This window comes from Lagopus muta, chromosome 4 (assembly GCF_023343835.1).
Source record: "Lagopus muta isolate bLagMut1 chromosome 4, bLagMut1 primary, whole genome shotgun sequence".
Classification (NCBI taxonomy): domain Eukaryota; kingdom Metazoa; phylum Chordata; class Aves; order Galliformes; family Phasianidae; genus Lagopus; species Lagopus muta.
In genome coordinates, this window is record NC_064436.1 from 26,878,048 (window position 1) to 26,901,652 (window position 23,605).

General features: G+C 49.2%; 1 protein-coding gene across 1 annotated transcript; it reads left to right on the top strand.

Moving 5' to 3' along the window:
- Positions 1 to 32: 32 nt before the first annotated feature.
- SCD5 (stearoyl-CoA desaturase 5) lies at positions 33 to 18,364 on the top strand. The gene is made up of 5 exons (XM_048941996.1): positions 33 to 891; positions 9,808 to 9,938; positions 13,483 to 13,688; positions 16,081 to 16,313; positions 16,692 to 18,364. Exons 1-5 carry the CDS (start codon positions 33 to 35, stop codon positions 16,880 to 16,882), a joined length of 1,620 nt encoding a protein of 539 aa, XP_048797953.1. The 3' UTR covers positions 16,883 to 18,364.
- Positions 18,365 to 23,605: the final 5,241 nt, after the last annotated feature.

Sequence of the window (23,605 nt, forward strand, 5' to 3'; positions counted from 1 at the left end):
CTGAACATCCCCAGCTCCCTCAGCCTTTCCCCATGCAAGAGGTTCTCCAGGCCCCGATCATCTTTGTCGCCCTCCACTGGACTCTGTCCAGAAGTTCCCCGTCCTTCTTGAGCTGGGGAGCCCAGAACTGGGCACAGTGCTCCAGATGTGGCCTCACCGTGGCAGAGCACATCAGGAGGACCATCTCCTTCACACTTCTCTCTCACACTCGCACTCTTTGCAACGCAGCCCAGGATCCCCTTCCCCTCTTGGCCAACGATGCGCCCTGCCCAGCGGCAGCCCTGGGAGCCACGCGGCGGCTCAGAGGGGTTCGCCCCGCTCCTGCACGGCACAAGCGGCTCCGCGCAGGGCCCCTGCTTTGCCGGGCACCAGGTGCGGTCACGGAGGAGCTCCTGCCGCCCCGCCACACCCCCGCACCCGCCGTCTCGCAGCGCGGCTCTCCGGGCGGGCCCTGCCCGTTGCCATGGCCGTCGCCACGGCCGTCGGGGACCCCTCGCACCGGTTGGGCCCCGGCAGCGAGGCGGCGGGCGGCACCGCTGCCGGGTGGCGGCGGCCATTGGCTGTCGCTATGCGGGGCCGGCGGGCTCCCGTCCCCTCCCCTCCTCTCCCACCGCCGCGGTGCGGGAGCGCCGTGGAGAAGGAGGAGGAGAAGGAAGAAGAGGAGGAGAGGCAGCGGAGCGGAGCGGGCCGCCCGCCCGCCCCCAGGCGCCCCCCGGCCGGGCCGCCTCCCTCTCTCCTTCTCTCCCTCCCCTCAGAGCGGCGGCGAGATGGCGGCGGGCGGCGGGCAGGCCATCGTCTGGCGCAACGTGGTGCTGATGGGGCTGCTGCACCTGGGCGCCGTGTACGCGCTCAGCCTGGTGCCGCGGGCGCAGCTGCTCACCCTGCTGTGGGGTGAGTGGGGCGGCGGGGGCGGCCGGGGCCGCGAGGCGGCGGCGGCGGCGGCGACGACGACGCCTTTGTGGGCCCTCCGCCCGTTGCTGTAGAAACGGTGGGCTCGCGTCCGTCCGTTTCTGCAGCCGGGCGGAGAGACGCGGGAAGGCTGGAGAGGCGATGCTTGGCGCGGAAGGTCCCGCGGAGAGCCAGCCCTCGGGACGCGGTTTCGCGGACGCCCCTGTTTTTACGCTTCGGTCGGGAGGGGGCACGGCCATCCTTTGTCCACCGGGAGGGGGACGCGCCGGGCTGCGGGGCCGGCCGGGCGAGCGCCGCGTGGCGGCGCGGCGCTGTGCGGATGCGGCCGAGAGCCGGCGCGGAGCCGGGCTGCGAGAGAGGAGTGCGGGCTGCGCTGGAGCCAGCGGGGAGCGCAGCGGGCTGGAGCTGCTTTGTTCGGCGCCGCGAGCGGATCGGGGCTCGAGGCTGCGGCGGGCAGGTGGGCTTCCTTCTCCTGCGTCGAAACCCCCCGATTCCCCTGTGCCTTATTAGGGAGCTCCTCAGGGCAGGAGGATTGAATTACCCTCCATTCTCTAAGGTCTGTCTTTTGCTCGTCGATTTTACCGAGGTGCTAAATAATAAACGTGTCTCGACGACTTTGTGACTTAATGCCCTTCTCGCAGATGAGAACCTCCCGTTTCTCGACGTCGTTGTTTTAACAGGCGCCCGGCAGCAGACCACCAAGTTTTACGGGAGCTTTTATGACGGCTCTTCAGCAGGGAGCGGGCGCGCTGGCTCCAGCCGTGAGAATACAGCCCTCCTGCAGAATAGCTCCAGCAGAAGTGCGTGCTGCCACGCTGGGGTCGGGGCAGACAAAGGCAGGGTTGTTGCTGTTCAAGTTAAGGAGCAGAGCCTCGCTTGGTGAGCTGCACGGTGGTGAAGTTTGGTGGGGATGAAGAATCATTAAGGTTGGAAAAGACAGCTAAGATCACCAAGTCCGACCACCAACCCATCACCCACTGACCATGTCCCTCAGTGCCACGTAGGCTTATGTTGGACAGGGCTGAGCATTAGAGGGTGTGAATTGAAAAGCTGCGGCCCTCACTGGATCTACACGTGGTTTTCTTTCTCATCCCAAGCTCGGCACTTGGATAGCTCACTGGTAGTCTTGCACCACCCATCTCATTGCCTTGTCCCTTGCTGCCTTGCAAGCAAGCCATAGGGAGATGTGTGCTGAGTGTGGTTCCCACTGCCAGCACCAGGCATAACCCATGGCATGATGTGGGTGTTTGCCAGAAGCTCACCAGTGCTTTCCTGGCTCCTTACTTTGCCTTCTCCGGAGACATCTGTAACTAGGACAGGCGGCAGGGTGCTCCGTGCTGAGCCCACTTGGTGATTCTCAATTCACCTAAGCGGAGCTGAAATTGCCACAGTACCACCTAGGAAACAGCTGATCAAGCCAAACTGCATGCTCAGCAGGACCCATTTCCACTGGTAATTTATTGACGCTTGTCCAGCTGTACATAATAGACAATGGAAAATGCTGGCAAGTGGAGGCTCGGTCGGGTGTTTACTTGGGATTATCTGTACTACTCTGTTCCCATTGCCTCCTGCACTAACACTGGGAGCCCGTGTTACTGCTCCTCGTGCCACACACAGAGCTGCAGGATCCCCACCAGCTCTGTGTAATGCAACCAGACTGCCTGGGGAGCGCTGGGAACTGGGTTATCTTTCAAGGGATGCGTGCTTAAACTGGGTAAAACAGAGGCTTTCAGGGCCATCCCGGTGCCTCCCTGGAATTTGGTTTCTGTCCAAGCTGAACAAAAACAACAAAATTACTCATGTCAGAAATTTCCATGAGCTGGTGACTGTGTTGGCTGGGTAGCACAGCAGCTGATGGGTGCAAGCCATTGAGCAGCCCTGGCTTGCCCCGTGGCACATTCCAGCACTGTGCCCAAGGTACGTCCCCTTCTCTGCATAAGGGTCTGAAATTCTGCTTTTTAGCCCTCTGATGTGGAAGCATGTAACGTAGGCCAAAAATACTAAAGAACAACAAACCAAAGCAGAGGATGAACCCATCATCTATTTTAAATCCTTTTCTTTCAGGCTGCTGAGCGTTACTGGCATTCATGACTTGAAAAACTGGCACATGTGTGGCCTATCACTGCTTTAAGATAGGAGGTACTCAGAAACCCATATCTTCAGGATGTGCCTCCCTGGCTGCCTGATTCCTGGGTGCACAGCTGCTGGTTCACACACTGATATGACTTGCCAGAGCCTGAGAGTAGGAGAAGAGGATGGCCTTGTGCTTTGTGGGAGGGGAGGATTCTCACCCTGTACTTGGAGGTGTTTGGGACATGTCGGTGCTATTGTGCTGGCATCCCATCTCTGGGAGGCTGAAAGGCATTGTGCTGCTGGCACAGGGTCATTGTGGTGCCCAAAGGTCTCCACAGGATCACAGCTGCCTCCTCAGTCCTTGCAGGGAGTGACCTGTGCAATGAGGCACATGTTGCTGGTGTGCACTGCAGATGCAAGTTTTATTGGGCTTGCACATTTCAGAAGGCTTGCGTATTCTTGAGTGCCATCTACTGGCTTTTGTGGTATGAACAGGTTTTGGGCATTAACCACTTCTGTGCATGCTGTGCTCGCTTACAGAAGCTCCCATTTTGTTGGAAGCTTTGTGCAGACGGCTGTAAATAAGAATGGCTACAAATGGGCCGTACTCAGCACCTCTGGGACCTCTCTGGAGGAAGGAAGTGTAAATACTGTCACCATTTCACAGCTATGGATTGGAGATGCTTGATTAAAACTTCCACTGTCGCTTCTGCTGCCACTCTGCTGGGAGAACCCTTGGGTCCTGCAGTGGTTACGTTCAAGTGATTCCTGCAGGCAAGGTTTTGGGTCAGGGAGCAGGAACTGAACACAACATCTTATCTTGCAGAGACCTCGCTGCTCCAAGGTGCCCTGGCTGAGGTGACGCTCCTGCTGCTCAGATGTTTTTCCTTTCCTAGCGTTCCTGTTCTAGCTGTTGCTGTAGGTGATTTCCCCATGTTCAGCTTTAAGCACATATATTTGTCCCCTGTCTCCATTTCATTCTTCTTCAGGAGATGCCAACAGGCAGAGCAGTGAGAGCCACGCAGACCGGCTCATCTGTGCTCATTCTGGTCGCTGCGGTCAGAGGAGTGGCTTGCTCCTTTGGGAGGGCTGGGCTGGGAAATGTCAGCTCACCCACAGAACTTAGTATGCATCCTCATCACTGCCACTGTGCCTTCCTTCCCTGCAATTACGATTGCACTTGCAATTAACGCTGATGTTATAATTGAAGCCGAGCGATTTCTTGCAATCAGATTTTATTTTCACCATGGAGGCTAACAATAAAACATGATGCCCTGCCAGAGAGCATTCAGAATTACTGTACTGAGTAAAGCTAGGCTGATGTGAACAAGAAGGGAGAGCTGAGTGCTAGCTGCTGGCAGCAGGAATCCTGTGTGCCCCCACTGCTCCGCAACAGGAGAATGGGATTTCTGGAGTGGGCTTCCACTTATCTGGCTCCTCAGGTGATACCCAGGAGGAGAACTGTGTTTTTCCGAGAGGGAGAAGAGGCTGCTGGTAGAGCAGAGGCCACAAACACATAGGGCTGAGCTTGAGTTTTGGGACAGGTCATTCTAGGAGATGATGGCTTTAGCTCCCACCTCGAATGCAGAGGAAGAGACCCATGTGCCTGAGTTTGCTGAGGGCTGATGGCTCAAGCAAACATTCTTTCTTTCCATCCTTGAGGAAAGAGACAAAACTGGCACTGTTGGCATTTCTAGAGCACTTCAAAGCCAATGGAGCCCTAGCCAGCCTGTGGATTGAGGGCAGTGGTGAGGTCATGGGGAGAGAAGTGAAATCTGCCTGTGGTTCTGTGATGACGCAGGATCCGGCTGAGCTGAGAGAGGCTACACAGAAGCACAGAAATTTCAGAGAAATCGGAGCATCTTCCAGCCTTCTCTTTTGATCTAAAAATACAAGCTGTTCAACATCTTAAGGCAATCTTCCATTGCTGGTGAGTTCAGGGAATCTGCATGTGCTTCCTGGGGGAATTTTAGCATTCTCTGGAATTCTCGCTGTGATCTGCAATTTCCACTGCTCTGTTGGCTTTTTTTTAACGTCACTTTGGCCTCAGTTGTCAAAGTGAACATTTCTGCTATTCCAACCGGAATAAAGTCTTTTGTATACTCAGCCAAAAGGGCTGGCTCTGGGGAACGTTCCTGAAAATGCATGTGCGCTGAAGCAGGGGCAGAATGGATTTCCCAGGCTGGTGACGGCGAGCTCGGGAGGCTATGACAGATGGCTTGTCCTGGAGCACCACAGTCAAACTAGTCTTCTTTGCAGCTCCAAACTCTGCCTCCCCACATCCATTCAATATGTTTCATCTCCTCTCTTTCTCTCCCAGTTCCATTTAGAGCAGCTCAGAAAATGCGTAGATCTAATTTTAGATGAACCCGCTCCTGCCCTGAGATTTCACACGATTGCTCTTCACATGATTGCACGGCTCCCCCGAGTGCTGGCGCGCGCTGTGCAGCGGGTGACTCGGGGAAATGGTTCTTTTTAATTCTGGGCTGTTGGTTTGAATCCAGCCTGAGGTGCTCCTGGTGCCAGCCTTTGATAGTTAGCAGGGCTCAGCCAACAGTGGGGTGGCCATTCGGCCGCGTCTGCCAGCAGAGACCCTGGGGCCAGAGCACCGACTCAGTGTTTTTTTCTTGGCAGGGCCCACGGTGGGAGGTTTGCCTCCTTAGTAAATGCAGTTCCAGGTCAGGAGAGCAGGCTTCCTTCAGTGTCTCCAGTGAAAAAGAAGTTAGGCCACCGCTGAATATCAGGGCAACGCTTTCTGAGTTTGGACAGGTTAGCTGGTATCATGAATTAGTCCTAAATCTACCAGTGAACAGCAGCAAAAAACCCATAAACGAGGAATGGAACGCGGATGCAGATGCAATTTAATTTTTAGAAAAATCCTGGCTGTCAGGTGCAGTGGTGTTGCATATTTATGGTGATCAGTCAGCTTTGCAATGCTGAGTTTGTGCTTGAGCAACTTACTGTTTGTGTTTCTCACGCAGATCTTGTAGCCTGATGGAAGACCTTGAGTTTTTTGCATTCAATTATTAAAAATGCCCTAGCAAGCAGTTTTGCTGTGGCTGAATAAGCAGAGGTAAATGTCAGCGTGTAACCTCACAAATGTTGCGTGTCCATCCCTGTTAGTTTAAGCCCTCAAATTGTTATTTACTTTAACGAGTCAAGTTAGCAAAAGTCAAAAAGAGGGAAGAAAAGAAATAAGGGAAAGAAACATTAAGAAGTGCCTCTTGCCTGCTCCTTTGGGCCCCTTTGCTATCTGCCCACTGCATTTGGCATTAACACAACCACAGCAAGCAGCACGGCTGCTGTCTTCCTCTGAAAAGCGACCGCTGCACATTAAAGCACATTCAGATATTGACAGTCACACCACTGTAGATGTGCAATCGATTTTGTCTCGCAACTGATATTTTCATATCTGCTGCTGCGTCCCTCAGAGATGATTGCAATTGGCACCATAACTGGGCTATGTTTGACATTGGCAACATGTGGCTGGTTGCTAGCTGATAGCAGTGGCTTCTTGAAATGGCTACCTGAGAAGCATGCCAGGAGCCAGCATTGTCTGTTCAGGTGTGCAGAGTGCAACCAGTGCCCAGTGCATTTCTGGGTTTGGTTGGTCTGCTGCTGTTACAACCAGGTAAGGGTCAAAAGCCATCCGGAATCCACTGGTTTCACTAATAGGTATCACATCTTCAATGTGCATTGAGGAAAAAAAAAAAGGTTCAAATTTTGATGTTTGGCATGTAACAAAGTTTAAGATACAGGAGGGAGAGATCTGCACTGATTTAAGCAACTATGTAGAGTAAGGATTGATTTTCTGATGCCTCTGAAGTTGCCACAGACTGTGGCAGTACCTCCCCATATCCTTGCAAGAGGTTGGCCCTGCAGACACACATTTTCATTGGAGTTTGGCACTTGGTGCAATAAGAGTTTCTGGAAATCCATGCATGGGGATGATGAGCTGTTCTGAAAAAGCTGGCTCAAATGTTCTATGCTGCCAGTCTCCCATCCCATCCATTTTTAAACGATGTGCCTGGTGTAGTTTGCAGTGCTTCTCTCCGGCTGTGAGATGATACCCCTGTGCCTGCTGTTCAACATCACACTGATGTCTCACTGCCCTATCGTGTTGCAAGCTCAGAATATTTTATGTGCTGTTGGTGATCTTCCTGGCAGGCACCTGCTTCCCCAAGTGTCACATCCTCACTGCAGATCCCTGTCTGTTCTCACGGCCCTAAGCTTCATTACTTTGCTTTTTCTATACAGGCAGATTCTCGTTTTGAGCTATGCTTTCCCTGTTTCTGCACGGATCCTTTTGTGTTTCTTAGCTCTCTCACTGTTGCTCCAAATTTAGCATCATCTGCAGTTATAATTAATACGCTGTTTGCCTTTGTTTCAGGTCATTAATAAGCATGTTGGATAAAAATCTTCTGCCTATTGATTCTGGCGCATTCCCATAAATAGCAGCTGTGCACAGGCACTGTGCACTTGGAGCCTAGCAACCCGCCAGCTCCCTGTGTGCACAGTGCACGAACCTCCGCTCCTTTCTCTCCTGCATTCTCTCCACAGCCCCATGCACACGTTCTCTCCCTTGTCCTTGCACACCAGTTTGTTTGTTTGATCCATTTCCCCTCATCCTCAGAGTCCCCTCTGAAATGCTTCTCCTTCTGCTTCGCATCATGCATTTGCCCAACAGGACTTGTCTGCTCTGGCCACTGAACTCCTGAGTATATTTTTTTTCCTAGGGATGCTTCAGCCCTCAGCCTTTATTTTAGGAAGATTCTCACTGTTACAATTCCTCCTCTGAAAAACCGAAAAACAAACAGCATTGCTTTGCCAAGAAAAGATCCCCTTGGCATGTATTAAAGAAGACCTAGTGAGCTATTCCTCTTGATGATCCTTCTGTCTCCGTTAACAGTATGGTCACAAATAGGATTCAAATTCAAGATGCTCCTTAAATACCAACCCCCTGCAAGGAAGAGACAGGTGAACGAAGAGGATTTCAGCCCCTAGGACTAGCATGAGGTTGACCAGCCATAAAACCTACGGGCAATATGTTTGTTTGATGATTCAGCCTTAATATTTTTATGTTGCTGGGATAATGTCAGTGTTGGATGTGTCACCGATCTGTTCCCACAATTACAGTCATTTGAGCAGTTTGGAAGGCCTTTTTTAACGATGTTTCTGCCACGTTCTTGCTTCATCAGCCTGCTGCAGCTCAATATCACATACAGAAGATGGCAGGATAGGTTTCCCCTCTCTGTGTAAGAGGAGTCCGTGTCCTCGCAGTAACACAGCAAAGTATGAGAACAGCGAGACTGCAGGGGAAACAAGTGCAAGGTAGCTGCAGTGCCAGCATTGTTACTGATCTGACAGTTGTAAAACAAAACGTGTAAACAACATGCATGTTACGGTTTTTGGTTCATTTGTGTGTTCTCTTCAGGAAGCAAGCAGGAGTCTGAATTTGGTGATAGACTTTTCATGTTGGATGAACCTGCACATACGAGCCTTTTCCAGGAGTAGCAGAAATGCTGCAGCCTGCTGAAAAGGGAAGTGGCCCCTCACCGATGGAGCAGGTTTTGGAGATGTTTTGTCATTGTTAGGATCATTCTGACTCCGTTTGTATGCTGCATTTGTGAGAAAGACTTTGGTTTCCCTTTTTGTTCCAGAAACTCTTTAGGTATTAAAAAATAGGCGTGTTTTCATAGAATAGAATCATAGACTCACCAACGTTGGAAAAGACCTACAAGACCATCCAGTCCAACCATCCACATATTGCTGGTAGTTCTCACTGAACCATGTCTCTCAACACAACATCTAAACGTTCCTTGAATACCAGGGTCTTGGTCCAAGCAGCCTGTGTGTTTGAGGTGGCAGGAGGCCCTGGCTGAACAGCACATCACCTTACACCGTGCAAACACATTTCAGGTTGTCCTGTGATGTTCCTGTTGTTTGAATCCACTTTTTTAATTTATTTTCTCAATTGTACACTTGTTAAGTGAGCATGTACTCTTAAGACACAGTATGAGAAATCAATGCTTCCCTACAGGAGGGAGACATGAGAGTCTGCTATCATGACAGCTTGCCAGCTGAAATGGGAGCCGCTGGAGTGGCCTGGTTTGTTTGGGGCCATACAGTACATCCCTCCTTGCTATCCCACATGTGTGCCAGGCAGTGTCCAGATGCAGCTAGAACACGGTGCCTATGGAAAAGAGCCACTTCCTTGCTGTGTTGGCCATCTGAAAAAATGCTCAAAACAAGTTTACTCAGCCAATCATTAATCAATCTGTAATTACAGAAAGGAAAGGCAGTTCCTGAAGCTGAAAGAGACTGTGAATGCGGAGATCCCTGGTGCATTTATAGTACTGATTCATAAGCTCACAATGGTGAGAGAAGTTTTTATTGTAGGAACTCTGACACTGTTTGTATTTTCAGGAATGGGAAGTGATGCTTATCAGTTAGGTGGCAGATGAGACTCGAGCAAAGACCTGTCTGGATGAGGCTGGCACTGTCATTGCCACTTCTCTGAGATGAGAGTTGAACCCTCTCTCCACTTGATCTGGCAAAGGCACTCAGTGCAAATGCATCACAGCACAGTGCTTTGTTGCTGCCAGACTCCCCTGAACAACACGCTGGCAAATTGGGAAGGGGATGAGAGGAGGAATACTGCATCCCCAGGGCCGCCGTGCAGCGTTGGGCTGATGTCCTTACCTTATCTCCACTCCCTTCCCAGAGGCATCATGGGCAAGCAGGGACAAGAATCAACTTTAAGACAAAGAAAGCAAAAATAAAAAAGCTGGCCCCTGGCACACCTTGTGTTTTGTTTTCTTTCAGCATATTTCTGTTTCCTGATGACAGCCTTGGGCGTGACGGCTGGTGCACATCGCTTGTGGAGCCACCGTTCATACAAAGCCAAGCTGCCTCTGCGGATCTTCCTGGCTGCAGCTAACTCCATGGCCTTCCAGGTGGGATTGTGGTTGCCTGTCCTCATTCTTTGCCTCCAGGCAGCTTTATCTCCTGTATGGGGATCACTTCAGCTTACAAACATCAAAAGTGAAAATATATCGATCAGCAGGAAGACATTGATGATGCACAATGCTGGCCTAGGGGACGCAGAGGTCCTTTCACCACCCACACAGCATCGCTTAAGAGGCAGCCCAGGAGCAATGGTTACTTAAGGATCAAGTTGAACATGCATTGATCAGGGGTTCTCCTAACCCAGGCCAGGCCGCGCGCTTCAGAGGGCAACACAGAAGCTTGTGTAAGGGCCAACCTCACACAGATATGTTGGCATAATCAGGTTTCTTTGTCTAGCCAGGCTTTGAGAGGTTTTTACATGCCCAGAAAGGAGAGCAGATGTCCTTTCTCACCATTGTAATTTCTCTGTTTGATGCAGTACTTTTCAACAGTAGAATTTGAATACGTTACCAAGAAGTGTTTTTTGAGCTCTGTAATTCCTAATATGCAGTCTTAGACTTCAAAATCTTTCTGTAACACTCAGGTGGTTGTAAGAGGTAGCCCAGAGCCAGGATAATGTGATGTGAACTTAGTTGCTCCTTTGGCTGTTCAAAAGAGTTATATTCATCTGTGCTAACATTACATTTATCTGGCTTGGCTGCCATTACCCCCTGTGGCACTGGGTACCACATGTGTGCAGTGCCCTGAGTTTTCAGCTTTTTCCTTTCAGAGGATAAAGCAAGGATGAATAATCTTTGATTTATCTTTCTAAGGTGGAGAATATCAATCTTGTTGGTTTCTTTGCACATTACAAAGAGCTTTTGTTTGAATATAGGGATATGTCCCATTTTACTGTGATTCCCACCTTAATTCTGACCATATTCCTGCTGCTTTGTGGTGCTTTGTTATTTCAGAGGTTTACAAAGCCTTTGCTCACTATGTTCAACAACCACTTTGAGTTATGAGCAACCCCCTGGTACTGTCCTCCTGTTTTATTGCACGTCGTACCTTTCCTGTGTAGTTCGAATGAGTGTGTCAAGCTGAATTGCCACAAGCCTCATCATTGCTTCTCGCTATGGTTGTGATATGATTTTGAGGCAGTGAAGTACTTAAGAATACCTCCAAGCTACTTTTGTGCAGCTTTGTATCAGAAGGAAAACAAAAGGCCAAACCACGCACTCTAAATTTTAAATAGACTGAAGCCTGCTCCTAACTATCATGACATCCATGGCCTTCCCCACCACAAACAGGCAGTGAGCAAGTTCTCAGGTCCTTCTCCCTCCTGTTGGCTTGGGGAGGAAGAGGTAGCTTTGAGGATACTTGCAGCATACCTGGATGCTGCCTTCTTGAAGGACAGGAGCAACTCTTCTGCACAGTGATGACTTCATGGTGCATGAGGGTATGGGTGTGACATGCTGCATGTCCTCTGAAACACCATCAGATGCAGCAGTGTTTGCCCTGCTGCCTACTGCATTTTTCACCGTTTCTTTGTTACACATCCCAGTTTGTCATGCGTTGGTCTGCAAGATGATGAAGGGATCTGATAGTGAAACCTCTTGTCTGCATCACTGTCACAGCACGATGCTGACATTCTGCTTTGGTGAGGATTTCACTCCTGTGTTTACCTGAAACTTCATCAGGAGTGACACATTCCTGAAAAATGGTTGCTATTAATCACTCTCATTTACATGCACAATGCTGCACCTCTGGGTGTATGTATTGCCAACAGTTCTGGCCTCTGGCCTGTATTTCCTCTTAGCCTTTGTGTTTTTTAATTAGATGCAGTTCAGTTGTTTCACAGCTTTCCAGTCCTTTCATCTGGGGAATCACATTTTTGTCAACCCTGCAGGTGTTTTCTGCAGTGTGAGAAGCCAAGTTAATTTCTCACAGTATCGTTATCATTGCTTTGACCTGGTTACCTGTTGTGCCACACATAGTTCTATTAAGCATTCCTGTGGCAAACTGCTCAGTAATTCCAGTTGAAAGATCATTTCTCATTAAGAGAGAGGACCCCTCCTAAGTGTGTTTCTTGCAAAGCCCTGTTTTGTTTTTAAATGACTTGATCTTAGCATTTTGTAGTCTTATGGATACTCCCACTGAGGACTAAATCTGCCACTTGAAGCATTGCAGAGGCTTGTATTCCCTTTCATTTCTCTGTAGTAGAAAGAAAAAAAATGGCAGCAAGGTAAAAATCTGCTCTTGTTTAGGAGCTCGGTGATCTTGTTTGGTTTGCTTTGCTCCACTTGGTTTGCTTTCCCGTGCAATGGGCTTTTGTTCCTCACGTGTCTCCTGTGGGCTCTCTTAAAGATCACCTTTGCAATGCTGAGATTGAACTCTGACACATTTGAACCAAATTCTTTAGTTTCTATTTGCAGTCATTCCTGGAGTTCAGCAGCACAGGTGGCCTCTGTACATTCTCTCAAATGTTGGTAGCTGAGAGAAAGGAATGATCTGTTACACCTTGAGCACAGAGCTTTTGTTTCACTGAATACAGACCTTCACAGTTGTTAGCTCAGGCTTACTGTGTCCTCGAGTGTATCCTCTGTCTTGCCAGCTGCTGCTTTGTGGTTCTTGACAGACACCACAGATGGCTTCCTCGGTTCTGCTGGGACCAAAGCTGCTGTAGTTGGTGGTTGTGGGTGCTACTGCTGTTCCTAGAAGCAACCCAAGCCCTTCCTTCTTTTGGTATTACTGTCTGGAACCCTCTTTGGCTGTGCAAAGACAGAAAGAGCAGAGAGATGGGCACTCAGCTAAGCATTCTCTGATTCAAGCTCACACTGTTGTATATTCAGGCACTAACTTTTTTTTTTAAAAATACTTTGGTACTATGAATTCACAGATGAGTGCGTGACCTGAGTTTTCCAGAGGTTTCCCTGTGATAATAGTAATAGCTCAGCAGTGCTGCAGAAACAAGTCTAGCACAGGCAAACTGGGTGGATGAAATCTCTTCAGTCAAGTAAACTTAGAAAGCCTTGCTTCAGTTCTGAAATTGCCATCCACCCTTTTCTCCCTGCCATCCCCTCAGTGCCACTTGCAGTCCCCGGGGAATTCAGTGGCTTGAACCTGCTGACAGTTTGAGCAGAAGCAGGACTGAACTTAATTTGTATCTGATCTGCATTCAACACTGAGCTGCTCTTGTGGGCCTGAGACTCTTATTCCAGCCTGGCTGCAAATTCAAGACTCATTTCCCACAAAGTAGGTATGTTTCATTTGATGTCTCAACCTTGTACACATCCCTGCAGACAAAAGAATAACTTAAATGCCAGTTTTAATTGTGAGAGATTCATCCCTCAGAACAACTGAGCACGTTCAGATCCTGTGTAGGTTAGCAGAAGGCACATGAAGCATTCCACAAGTTCTGTCCCATTTTCAGTGCTGTTTTTCTCCCTGGAGGGTGTCAGTGATAACCAGCCACAACCTTGAGTCACCAAGTGTCTTTGAAGAGCACCCGTGGATGTTTGATTGTCGTTCCCATGTGGGGAAGGAACTGTGGTGGTTCTGCAGGAGCAGTGCCCAGGCTTTCTGCTCTCACCCCCCGTGCTCTCTCTGCAGAATGACATCTACGAGTGGAGCCGAGACCACCGTGTGCACCACAAGTACTCGGAGACAGATGCAGACCCACACAATGCCCGCCGTGGCTTCTTCTTCTCCCACATCGGCTGGCTGTTCGTGCGCAAGCACAAAGACGTCATAGAAAAGGGAAGAAAGCTGGATTTCACTGATCTTCTGGATGACCCCGTTGTCAGATTCCAAAGAAAGTAAGTGGGAGTGTGTGGCCATCTTGTGGTGCTTGATGGAGGGGTCTTGACATGTCGCTGTGGCTTCTTCCTTGTTGGAACCTTTTCCCTTTGTCCTCTATGAGGTCTCTGCCACCCTGATGTCAGGCAGTAAGGCTGCCATCCCTCTGCCTGATACTGTGGCCACGCGCCTGATGCTCACAGCCTGTTTTGCCTAGCTTTGCTACACAGGCAGCGTGCCCTGTTCTCATCTTTCTCCAAAATCCAGGGCTTGGTGGGAAAACAGCCACAGCAGAAGCTGCTGGGCTCTTGGCTTTCTGCTTTCATCATTGCAGTAAAAGCCGTAATCGTAACCTGCTTAAATGCAAAAGCGCACTTCTGACTGCAAACTCACCTTTGGCACTGTTGGGCCAGCTCAGACTGGCTTCCTCTCTCGGGACTGTCATCCGTTACAGGATTATTTGTCTCCCATGAGACAGTTCAAATTGCTTACGCAATCTGTGAGAGGTGGGAATTGAGCAGCATGCTGTGTCCTCCTCATGAGTAACTGCATAGTGGACAGAAATGGAAGATGCTCCCCACCAGCAAGCATTTGGTATAGGTGCTCTGCAGACCACACATACCCATTTCTGAGCATTTTCTGAATAAGGGAAGCATTTGGTTGAGTCTGCAATCTGTGTTGCCTCTGCATTAGAGCAAGCTGTGCGCCAGCAGAATCTCCCCTTCCTCAGAGGAACTGCAGGAGGGAGGAACTGATTACCCTCCACTTTCTGTCACTTCTATTGGCTCAGTCAGCAGTGGGTGTTTGCAAAGGCTCCTTCACAGTTTGCAGCAGCACCTCTTGGCTGTGTTGATGCCTTTGCCAAGATGACAGCATCCTGTGGGAAGCAGGCTCTGCTGCCTTGGTTGTGCTGCAGACTTTGTGTAGTGATGGTGTAGGTTTTGTGCAGCAAAGTTTTAGCAAATGCCTGTTCTTGGGATTTGAATTCAGGACTTGGGAGATTACTGACAAGTGCTGAACGTTGGGGTTTTTGCTCTGGTTTTGGGCCTTGGCTCTTCATCCCCAGCATTACCTGCTGCTTCAGGGTTTGGAGATCTCTTTGTGTCTGGAAAACGTAAAATGTGACAGCAGATAGCTGAAACTTTCTGTGCTGCACTGCTCCTTCCCCAGCTGTAGTATGCAGTACCTGGATCATCCTCTGGCTGCCCATGTAGGAGTTGGCACAGTTTTCGTGCTGGCAGAGCTGGGACATGCTCTGTTGCATGTACATTCTTTTTTTTTTTTTTCCTCTCATCCAAGACTTTCACTTAGTCTTCTCAGTCATGGCAGCAGTCCATGAAAGTTCCTACATTCCTCATAGTCTACTGAGAGCCCTGACAGCCACACAAAGGCAGAGACCAAAAAGTCGCCCTGGTCACTGCCACACAACTGCTTTCTGCAGAGGAGGTGACTCTTCTGACACAGAGCCGGTGGCATGCCGGCCTGGCTGCTGGCTTTGTGCTCCTCCATGGCAAAGGCTTTTGATGCTGTGAACTGCTAGGCTGTCTGTCTTCCAAGGCTGGGGAGCATGGCGTGGCAGGACAGCCTTTCTGAAATGGAAAGCTGATTGCTAGCTTGCTAATAGCAGGTTGCTTGCTGTAAGCATTTCTGAGTGTTGTTTGGAAACAGTATTAATGATGCTAAAATGTGTCTTGAAAGGTAAAAATAGGGATCACTAGCAGTCCTTTCCCTGACACTGTTCCTGGTACATCAGCGTGGTTTCTCTTAGAAAAAACAAGCACCTTAAGCTCCAAAGAACTGGGTACAGCTAAGAGCTGCTGAGATAGAATTTCAGTTTGACATGCAAAAGCAAGTTTTTAGGTCAAGCCTTTTCCTCCATTCTTGAATTTTGTTCTGGATTAGCAGCATTTTTTTTTTTTTTTTCTGGCATTTGTCCATAGTATCATAATAGTCATGATTGTCCCTTACCTAGCACTTTCCAACCCCCACATCTTCTAGTGCCTTTCAGTGCAGGTGAGTAGGTGAGTACTCACCCCACTGGCTTTAGAGAGGACAGGAATGACAACAACCATCCCTTGTAGCTCTCAGTAGCTGCTTATGGTACTGAGCGCTCGCCAAGGCTTTGCACACTCAGTAGATGTGGAGGTTTTGGGTTTAGAGTATACCAGCGTGGCCAGGATTGTCACAACAGATAAATGCTCTGACATTTATCATGTCAAGAGACAGGTGACTTGGTTGGAACAATCTGATTCAAACCTAAAACCCCACCAGCAGGAAGCAGTCCCTCTGCATCCCCTTGGCTCCAGTCATGTTCTTCTGCTCTACAGCCATCAACCAACTGTTCTCACAGGCACTTGCCTTACCCTGCCATCATTCCCACTACAGCACTGATGTCTTTTTGTTTCTTTCTAGGTACTACAAGAGTTCGGTCGTGCTGATGTGCTTTGTGATCCCCACCGTTGTGCCATGGTACCTGTGGGGCGAGAGTCTGTGGAACGCCTACTTCCTCGCCTCCATCCTCCGGTACACCATATCCCTCAACGTCACCTGGCTGGTCAACAGCGCCGCTCACATGTACGGCAACCGCCCTTATGACAAGTACATCAATCCCAGGCAGAACACCTTTGTCACTCTGGGAGCCATTGGTAGGTGTTGCAGGCCTAGGTAGAGGCTTGCAAACTGAGAGCAAATTCTGTTCTGCTGCACCTTGGTTGGGGTTTGTGGGCACCTGCAATTAGCCACCGCTTTGAGGTAGGGCTTGGAGGAGGCAGCATGTGCTGGAAGAGAACTCCATTGTTCTGCTGAAAGTGGACTCTGCTATTTGATGGGCTGCCAGTCGCCCCTCTTGAAGCTGTTGTGGCCAGGCAGGGAAAATCAAAAGTGCTGAAATGGGACCAGTTGTGGGTGTGCCCCAGAGATCAGACAGAGGTGCAGCATAATGTGCAGTGGGGTCACGGCTTTGGGTTCCTGAGTTCCTTGGTGTGCCAGCCGTGCAGTCTGCTAACACTTTCTCTCTTTCCCAGGTGAGGGTTTCCACAATTACCACCACACTTTCCCCTTCGACTACTCAGCCAGCGAGCTGGGCCTGAAGTTCAACCCCACCACCTGGTTCATTGACTTCATGTTTTGGTTGGGGTTGGTCACTGACCGGAAACAAGCTCCAAAGGAGATGATCCAGGCACGCAAGGAAAGGACTGGAGATGGCAGTGCTTGAAGAGTAATGCTTCTCTGTGCGTCAGCACCGTCGCACGCTGCTCAGAGTTATTTTCCTCTGGGTAAAATTAGTTTTTTTCAGATGGGTTGAATTTATTCCACGGGAATAGATTCAGCTCTGACTTTTCTTCCTTATTAGCTGTCTTATGTCCAAACTTCAGACTATTAAACGTCAAAATGTTCTATATTATTTAATATTAGAGTTAAACTAATTTTAGTCACTGTAGATTATGTCTGAAATACGTTGTAATTTGCTTGTTCATGGTTAAACGTTGCAGTTTGGAGGAACTAATTATCCTTTCAAAGTGCAGTTAGGGGAGAATTTGTTTCTACTATTAAACATGCTTTTGAGACGTGTTTCTGGGAGGGGACAGGGCAGGACAGGGCACAATGTGCTGTTCCAGCTACAAACCGATGGTAAGGAACAGGAAGAGCACCAAGAAAAACAGGATGTCAAAGGGGAGAAATCAGCCTAAAATTAGTCAGCTGTTAGTTTGAAAATCTGCTTTCTTCTTTTCGTTAGCCCTGTTAGCCAAACCGACGCGCCGCTGTCTTTGCTAAATATGAAAACCATTTACTGCTGAGCAGGCTTTTGTGTTGAAGATACAGGCCAAAATACAAACTGACGCTATGTTGAGATGATTCCTTTGTTGTTGCACACACATTGTAATTTGTAAAGATATAGAGCTCAACAGTGTCTTAAACCAAAAGAAGCTTCAGTTTCGATATTTGGAGACCTGAGTTATATTCTAACCAGTCATGGCCATGAATGCATGCATATTGTAGCTCCTTTTGCACAAGAGGCCGCTAACATTTTTTTTTCTGCCTCTGACTTGTGGGTCTTTGAAAACTGACCTTTATCAAAGTCAGTCTCTATTAAATCAGCTGCATGCAACATCTATTGGTTTCTGAGCAAAATATAAAGACAGTTATGTAGCTTCTGAACTAAATGGTTGCCTTGTTTAAAAAGGAAAAAAAAAAAAAAGGAAAAAAAAAAAGGAAAAAAAAAAAAAAAAAAAGCATGCGGAGTTAATGGAACATACAGCCCTTAGTGTTAGATGTTAGCCAGTGCAGGAGAAAGGCTTCGTACTGTCAGCACTGGAGCACTTTTGAAGATAGAGGGCATGATTCTCATTTATAAAGCAGGTCGCCGCCTTACGCCTCGCTAGGGGGTGCTCGATTCAGGCTGCTCGGCCCCATGCCTGGAGCACGGCAGTGGCTCAAGGTAAGTGAGACTCAGCCCAGGTATTTTCAGGACAGATGTAGAGTTTAAAAAAAGAAAAAGAAAAAAAAAATACAGCAACAAAACCACAGTTAAAAATCGATTCTTTTTTTTTTTCTCGTTTCTTGTTTTTCAAATGTTGCCATATGATATAAGAGTTGTCTTTATTCTGTATTTCATCCAGCAGGTGTTTTAACAGTGTTAATTTGCCATTAATGATGTTAAACTCTTGAGTGTTTTACAATAAACAGTTATGAATTAGTCTGGCCATTGCGTTTTGTTTGGAAACGCCTCCAGCAGCAAAGGGCTGAGTTTGTCATTTGTCAGAAGTACAGCACTGTTACACTTTGTGTTTCCAGCTATTCTATTAGAGCAGAGCATCTGCAGGTATCTACCCCCTTCGTGTGTGTGTGTTCCTCCTCAGTGGAAGGGGACTGTTATCAAACAGAAGGGCACCACGAGATTGGATTGCTTCCTTGTTCCCGATGCAATTTGCTGAAAGGCCTGGGCTGTGCCAGAAGTGTGTGTCTCAGAGTGTATCTACCTGCATCTGTGGCCCTTGGCACAGGAATTGCACGTGTGACGGGAGGCGTCTCACTGCTGCCCTGTGCAGAAAGCTAGGAAGTTTCCTACCTACTGCTTGGAAGTGTAGGAGTGTCAGGAGCATTGCTTCTCTCTCTGAGTTTGATGGGCTGCAAAAATCATTGATCACTGATGCTGGAGACAGGCTTGGAGGTGGTGTTTGAGTGTAGGAGTGAAGCAGGGAAGATACAAATGCATCTTACTGGTTCTTCCTTCGTTTTGTCTGTGTAGTTTCCTGTCTGGAGAACTGCAGTGAAAGCACTTTGTAGCTGCTTACATACACATCTTCCTGCTGATCTTTGACACAATGTAGGTCCCTTTTTTTTTCTTCTTCTTTTTTTTTTTTTTGTACTGCTATTACTTGGACTTCCCGAAGCTGATTCCTGTAAGTTCCTGTGCTGTAAGAAAAGAACAACAACCGGCCCCACAAAGTGACACTGGCTGTGCTCAGCCTGACCACTTGAGATTTTAACAAGGTAACAGCTGTTTTCCTTGTAGGTGTGCTTGAAGCAACGCCAGTTCCAGTGGGACTCAGGGATTTGAGACCTTGGAACTGTTTGCAGTTTAGCTGTGATTTTGAAAAACAAAGGTAAGCCATCATTTGGAAATGTAAAGATCCTCTATCAAATGCCTTAGGCATGAGCTTGTAACTTCCTCAGCTCTACTTTCACTACATGGTGGAGCCAGTAAAAAAAAAAATCATTTATCCTTTGCAGGAAAAAATTATGTTTCCCAAGTAAACGTCCCAATTGTGAGTAGAACTCAGGTACCTCCCTGGTATGGAAACAATCTTGGCTGCATTCTTTCGTGTGGTCTCCCTCAGTATGTGGGGTTGCAGGACTGTAGCTTCATACAGTGCAGCAGGGAAGCTGTGGAGTGTCGCTAAGGCAGGAACAGCATGTGCTGCTTTCCTCTTCAGGAATGTTTTTGTGTTGAGAGTTTCAAGGCTGTGGGCTCTCACATTCAGCAGAGGCTGAGGACAAGAGGAAATGGTTTTAAACTAAGACACGGGAGGTTTAGGTTAGATATTAGGAGGAAGTTTTTCACACAAAGGTGGTGACACACTGGAACAGGTTGCCCAAGGAGGTTGTGGATGCCCCATCCTTGGAGGCATTCAAGGCCAGGCTGGATGTGGGTCTGAGCAGCCTGGTCTGGTGGTTGGTGACCCTGTCCATGGCAGGGGGGTTGAAACATGATGATCACTGTGGTACTTTTCAACCCAGGCTATTCTGTGATTTTATGATTTTTGCCAGAATAGGTGAGGCTCTGAGAAAATGTAATGTTGATTCAGATATCATTTGTTCCTTCCCACAGAAGAAGCCCCCAAGCAGGTCTTCTCCTTTCTGTCCTGAGTAAGCTCAGATAAACACTCTGCATGGGCTGGGACTTGGCACGTAATTGAAGGAGAGCTTCTGTTGTAACTTCCAGTGTGTAGTTGGTTACACAAATATTGATGAAATCCCACTAGAGCTGTGGTGTAACACCATGGTCAGGGTACAGAACCAAGCACAACTGGAACAAAGCTGAGGTTGTGGCTGCTGATTACAGCGGAGCTTCCAGGCTCTGTTTCACCCCATCTGCACTCCTGTTGGGTGTATGGGCTCTGCTACGTTCAGACAATCCCCTGGAGAAGGGGGTGAACAGAAGCAAAAACCCCCTGGTGTCAAAGTTGCACCTGGAAACAGGCTCAGCGGAGAGCATGAGCTCCACAGCTAAGAAATTCATCAGGGTTCACTTAACAGCTTCTGAAAGGCAGCCAAGTGGAGCAGAAAGCTCGTGTGTGAACTCCTGCCCTGCAGCCCTGCTGCTGTGCTGGGGAAAGCCAGAGGCAATCCTGCCGTGTGCCATGGGGTGCTGGGCACTGTGCCATGGTCCTGCACGGTGCTGAGACGCAGAACTCCAGCACAGGTGCCTTGTGTGGGCAGTGGATGTGTGGGCAGGATGTGTGTCTGCTGCTGGGGCTCAGCGGTTGATTTTCAGGCGGGGCAATATTTGTGTCCCTATCTCACCCTGCAGCTTGTGCCAAGCAAATGCATTCCCCCTGGCTTAGGCTGATAATTTCTTGGATCCAGAAACTATCAGCTAACCTTCCTGAAAACCAGCCCATCAGATGGGAAATGTGCTCTGGCCTTTGGTATTAAAGCAGGCGGTTGGGAAGGAGGATCCTAGGAATAAGCCACTCTTCTGAAAGGTCAGTGTCCATTGGAGCCCTGACCATGCTGTCAGTGCAGTGATGTCACTACAGGCTTCAGTCAGCTGATCTGGGGTGTTTGCATCCTGGAGGGCTCTTGATGTGCAGGGATTTGTGAAGGTTGATGATGTATCAATTGCCACGTTGTGGCCCTCAAAACACGCTCAGGTTGGACCTCAATATTTTTGCTCCTGGGCTGTTCTGTAGCTGTACTATCACACAAAAAGGGTCTCACAGGAAGTTATGGGGCTCCTTTTCTCAACCTCTAGGAATCAAGGTCTAATTTTCCTTAGGATCTTCCTTTGATGTAGAGGCAGTAGAGGAGCTGTTTGCTCCTCCACATAAGCCCAAGTGCCAACCTGCGACCACAGCACGGGTTCAGCAGTGCCCAGTCCCTGAGCTGGAACCCCAGGCTTCCACAGCTGCACACATAGCAACTGCAGCCTCACTAGATAAGGGAGAATGGGAGGAATTGGACCTACACTGGAATTGGGCCCAGCACAGGTGAATCCTTTCCTCTGTCCCACACCAGATGCATCACTAAAGATCAAAAGCAAAGTCTGCAGGCAGGACAGAAGTACAAAAGCCCTATGGTGGGCTTTGGAAGATGCCTGGGGGAAAGCTGCAGTTAAAAACATAAAATACAGAGGTGAACTGATGCTTATCAGAGCTGATAAGCACAGTATTAAATGAGGGTGATGGTCACCTTAGTCACTTCCACTTGCTGCTCCAGTCCCAAACCCTAGTGACTTTTTCTGGGTGGGGATAGTGTGGGCAATTTGAGAAGAGCTTGCCTTGGAGGACTGGGACCCGGGGATACTTCTTAGGGTTAGGGGGGTGTTCCGCAGGCAATGGTCCCCCCAGCAAACCTTGAGCATGCCTCTTGCTCCCACCAGCAGGTGCACACACTCAGATGGCACATGTTTAGCAGCAAGGCATTTGGAAAAATGAAGTCTATCAAAATATTTTAAAAGCTGGATGAAGGAACAGATGGCTTTGATGAGAGCTGATCTGGCTAACAAAATGAGGGCTATCACTTAAGCTGAGGAACAGTTGCTCAGGTGCTGTATTTAGATGTGCCGCAGCTCTGAGCGATCCGTGGCCCCTTCCTCCCGCCCCCAGTGCTGGGTGGGCGATGCTTCTTGTCCAGCCCTGCTCCAGCTCAGGAGTGGAAAGAAACAGGACGGGAAAACCAGGTGGTATATCTATTTTCAGAACACATGCATGTCCCAGGAATGAAAACAAATGCTGAGCAATTCTCTTTTCTTCCTTCTTTCTCTCTTATTTACCTCTTTCCCTGGAGAAGAGCCAAGCAAAATGACAGCCAGCCTGCAATGGTCAAACCATCCCTGACAGAGGTTACCTTTGCTTCACCTTGAGCTGTGGTGAGGTCTGTGCAGTGGGGTTTGCTATGTGAAAATCCTCTTGTGTGAAAAATAGCTTTGAGGCAGATCCTGACACCCAATGTCAGGGCAGAAGGACTCTTGCTCCTCCTCCATATTGTGAGCCTCCTCTGCATCATGAGAGGAAGGTGGGCACAGTTTGGTCCTCATCAAGAGCACTGATGTGGTGAAGCGTGGTCAGGGATCACCCACGTGCTGCAAGGCATCAAGAGGAGGAAAACTGTGATTCTGAGCACTTGCATGTATTGGAGCTGGTCTCCTTTCTAGGGTTCCCATAGGTTCCCCATTGCCCAGTAGGAAAAGCCCAGTGGAAACAGAGGCAGAATGAGTCTAGTATGCATGAACTGGCAATTGGGATTGTTCAGTCTGGAGAAAAGGAGGCTCAGGGGAGACCTTGTTGCTTCCTACTTTTCCCTGACAAGAGGTTGTGGTAAAGTCGGGATTGGCCCCTTCTCCTGGGGATCAGTGATGGGACAACATGAAATGGCCTCAAATGGCACCAGGGGAGGCTCAGGTTGGATATTAGGAATAATTTTTTCTCAGAAAGCAGTGAGGTACTGGCACAGGCTGCCCAGGGAGGTGGTGCAATCATCATCCCTGGGAGTGTTGAAGAACCGTGGAGATGTGGCACAGAGGGACATGGTAGGGATGGGTGTGTGGTTGAACTGCGTGATCTTAGAGGTCTTTTACAACCTTAATGATTCTGTGATTCCACGACCAATGTCTGATGGTGGAGACCAAGATGGGACAAAGGTGGGATGGAAGGCCCTGGAGGCACATCAAAGAGATCTCACGGAGCAAGCTGTAAAGGTGATGCACTGAGGGACGCAGCTCCAAAGTCCTCGTGCCCACGGCCCTCCCCACACGGAGGAGCAGCCCTGCAGCTGCCGCCGCTCTGCTGCGGCCCATCCCACACCGCACGCTCCCACCTCCGCGCGCTGCCCTGGGGATGTGTGCTTTTATGAAGCCGTGATGAATTTCTGAAAGCTCTTGGTGTGCCACCGGCACCCTGCGTTTCCCAGCACTAGGAGGGACGCCACCTGCTCAGAAAAGAGCTCCTACCAACAAAATATCTCAAGCACTCGGGAGTTCACCGAGAAGGAAATTGCTTTAAAACCCCGTATGCCGCATTGTTTCCCTTCCAGCTTCTGCTGGCGGCAGGGTCGAAGCGACGGGTCTTCCTTTCCGTTTGGAACCGGCGGGCTGCGGCTCTCACTCCTTGGCAGCTCCGCACAAGGCTCACTTGGACCTCGGACGCTAAAGCCAAAGGTGACCGATCCCAAAACCCCCCCGCAGGGGGCCGTGCCGCCGCCAGAGCCCCGCCTG

Coding starts and splice junctions, on each gene's coding strand:
- SCD5 (XM_048941996.1), top strand. CDS start 33: ATGCAAGAGGTTCTCCAGGCCCCGATCATCTTTGTCGCCCTCCACTGG. Junction 892..9,807: donor GCTGCTCACCCTGCTGTGGG/GTGAGTGGGGCG, acceptor GTTTTCTTTCAG/CATATTTCTGTTTCCTGATG. Junction 16,314..16,691: donor TGTCACTCTGGGAGCCATTG/GTAGGTGTTGCA, acceptor TCTCTTTCCCAG/GTGAGGGTTTCCACAATTAC.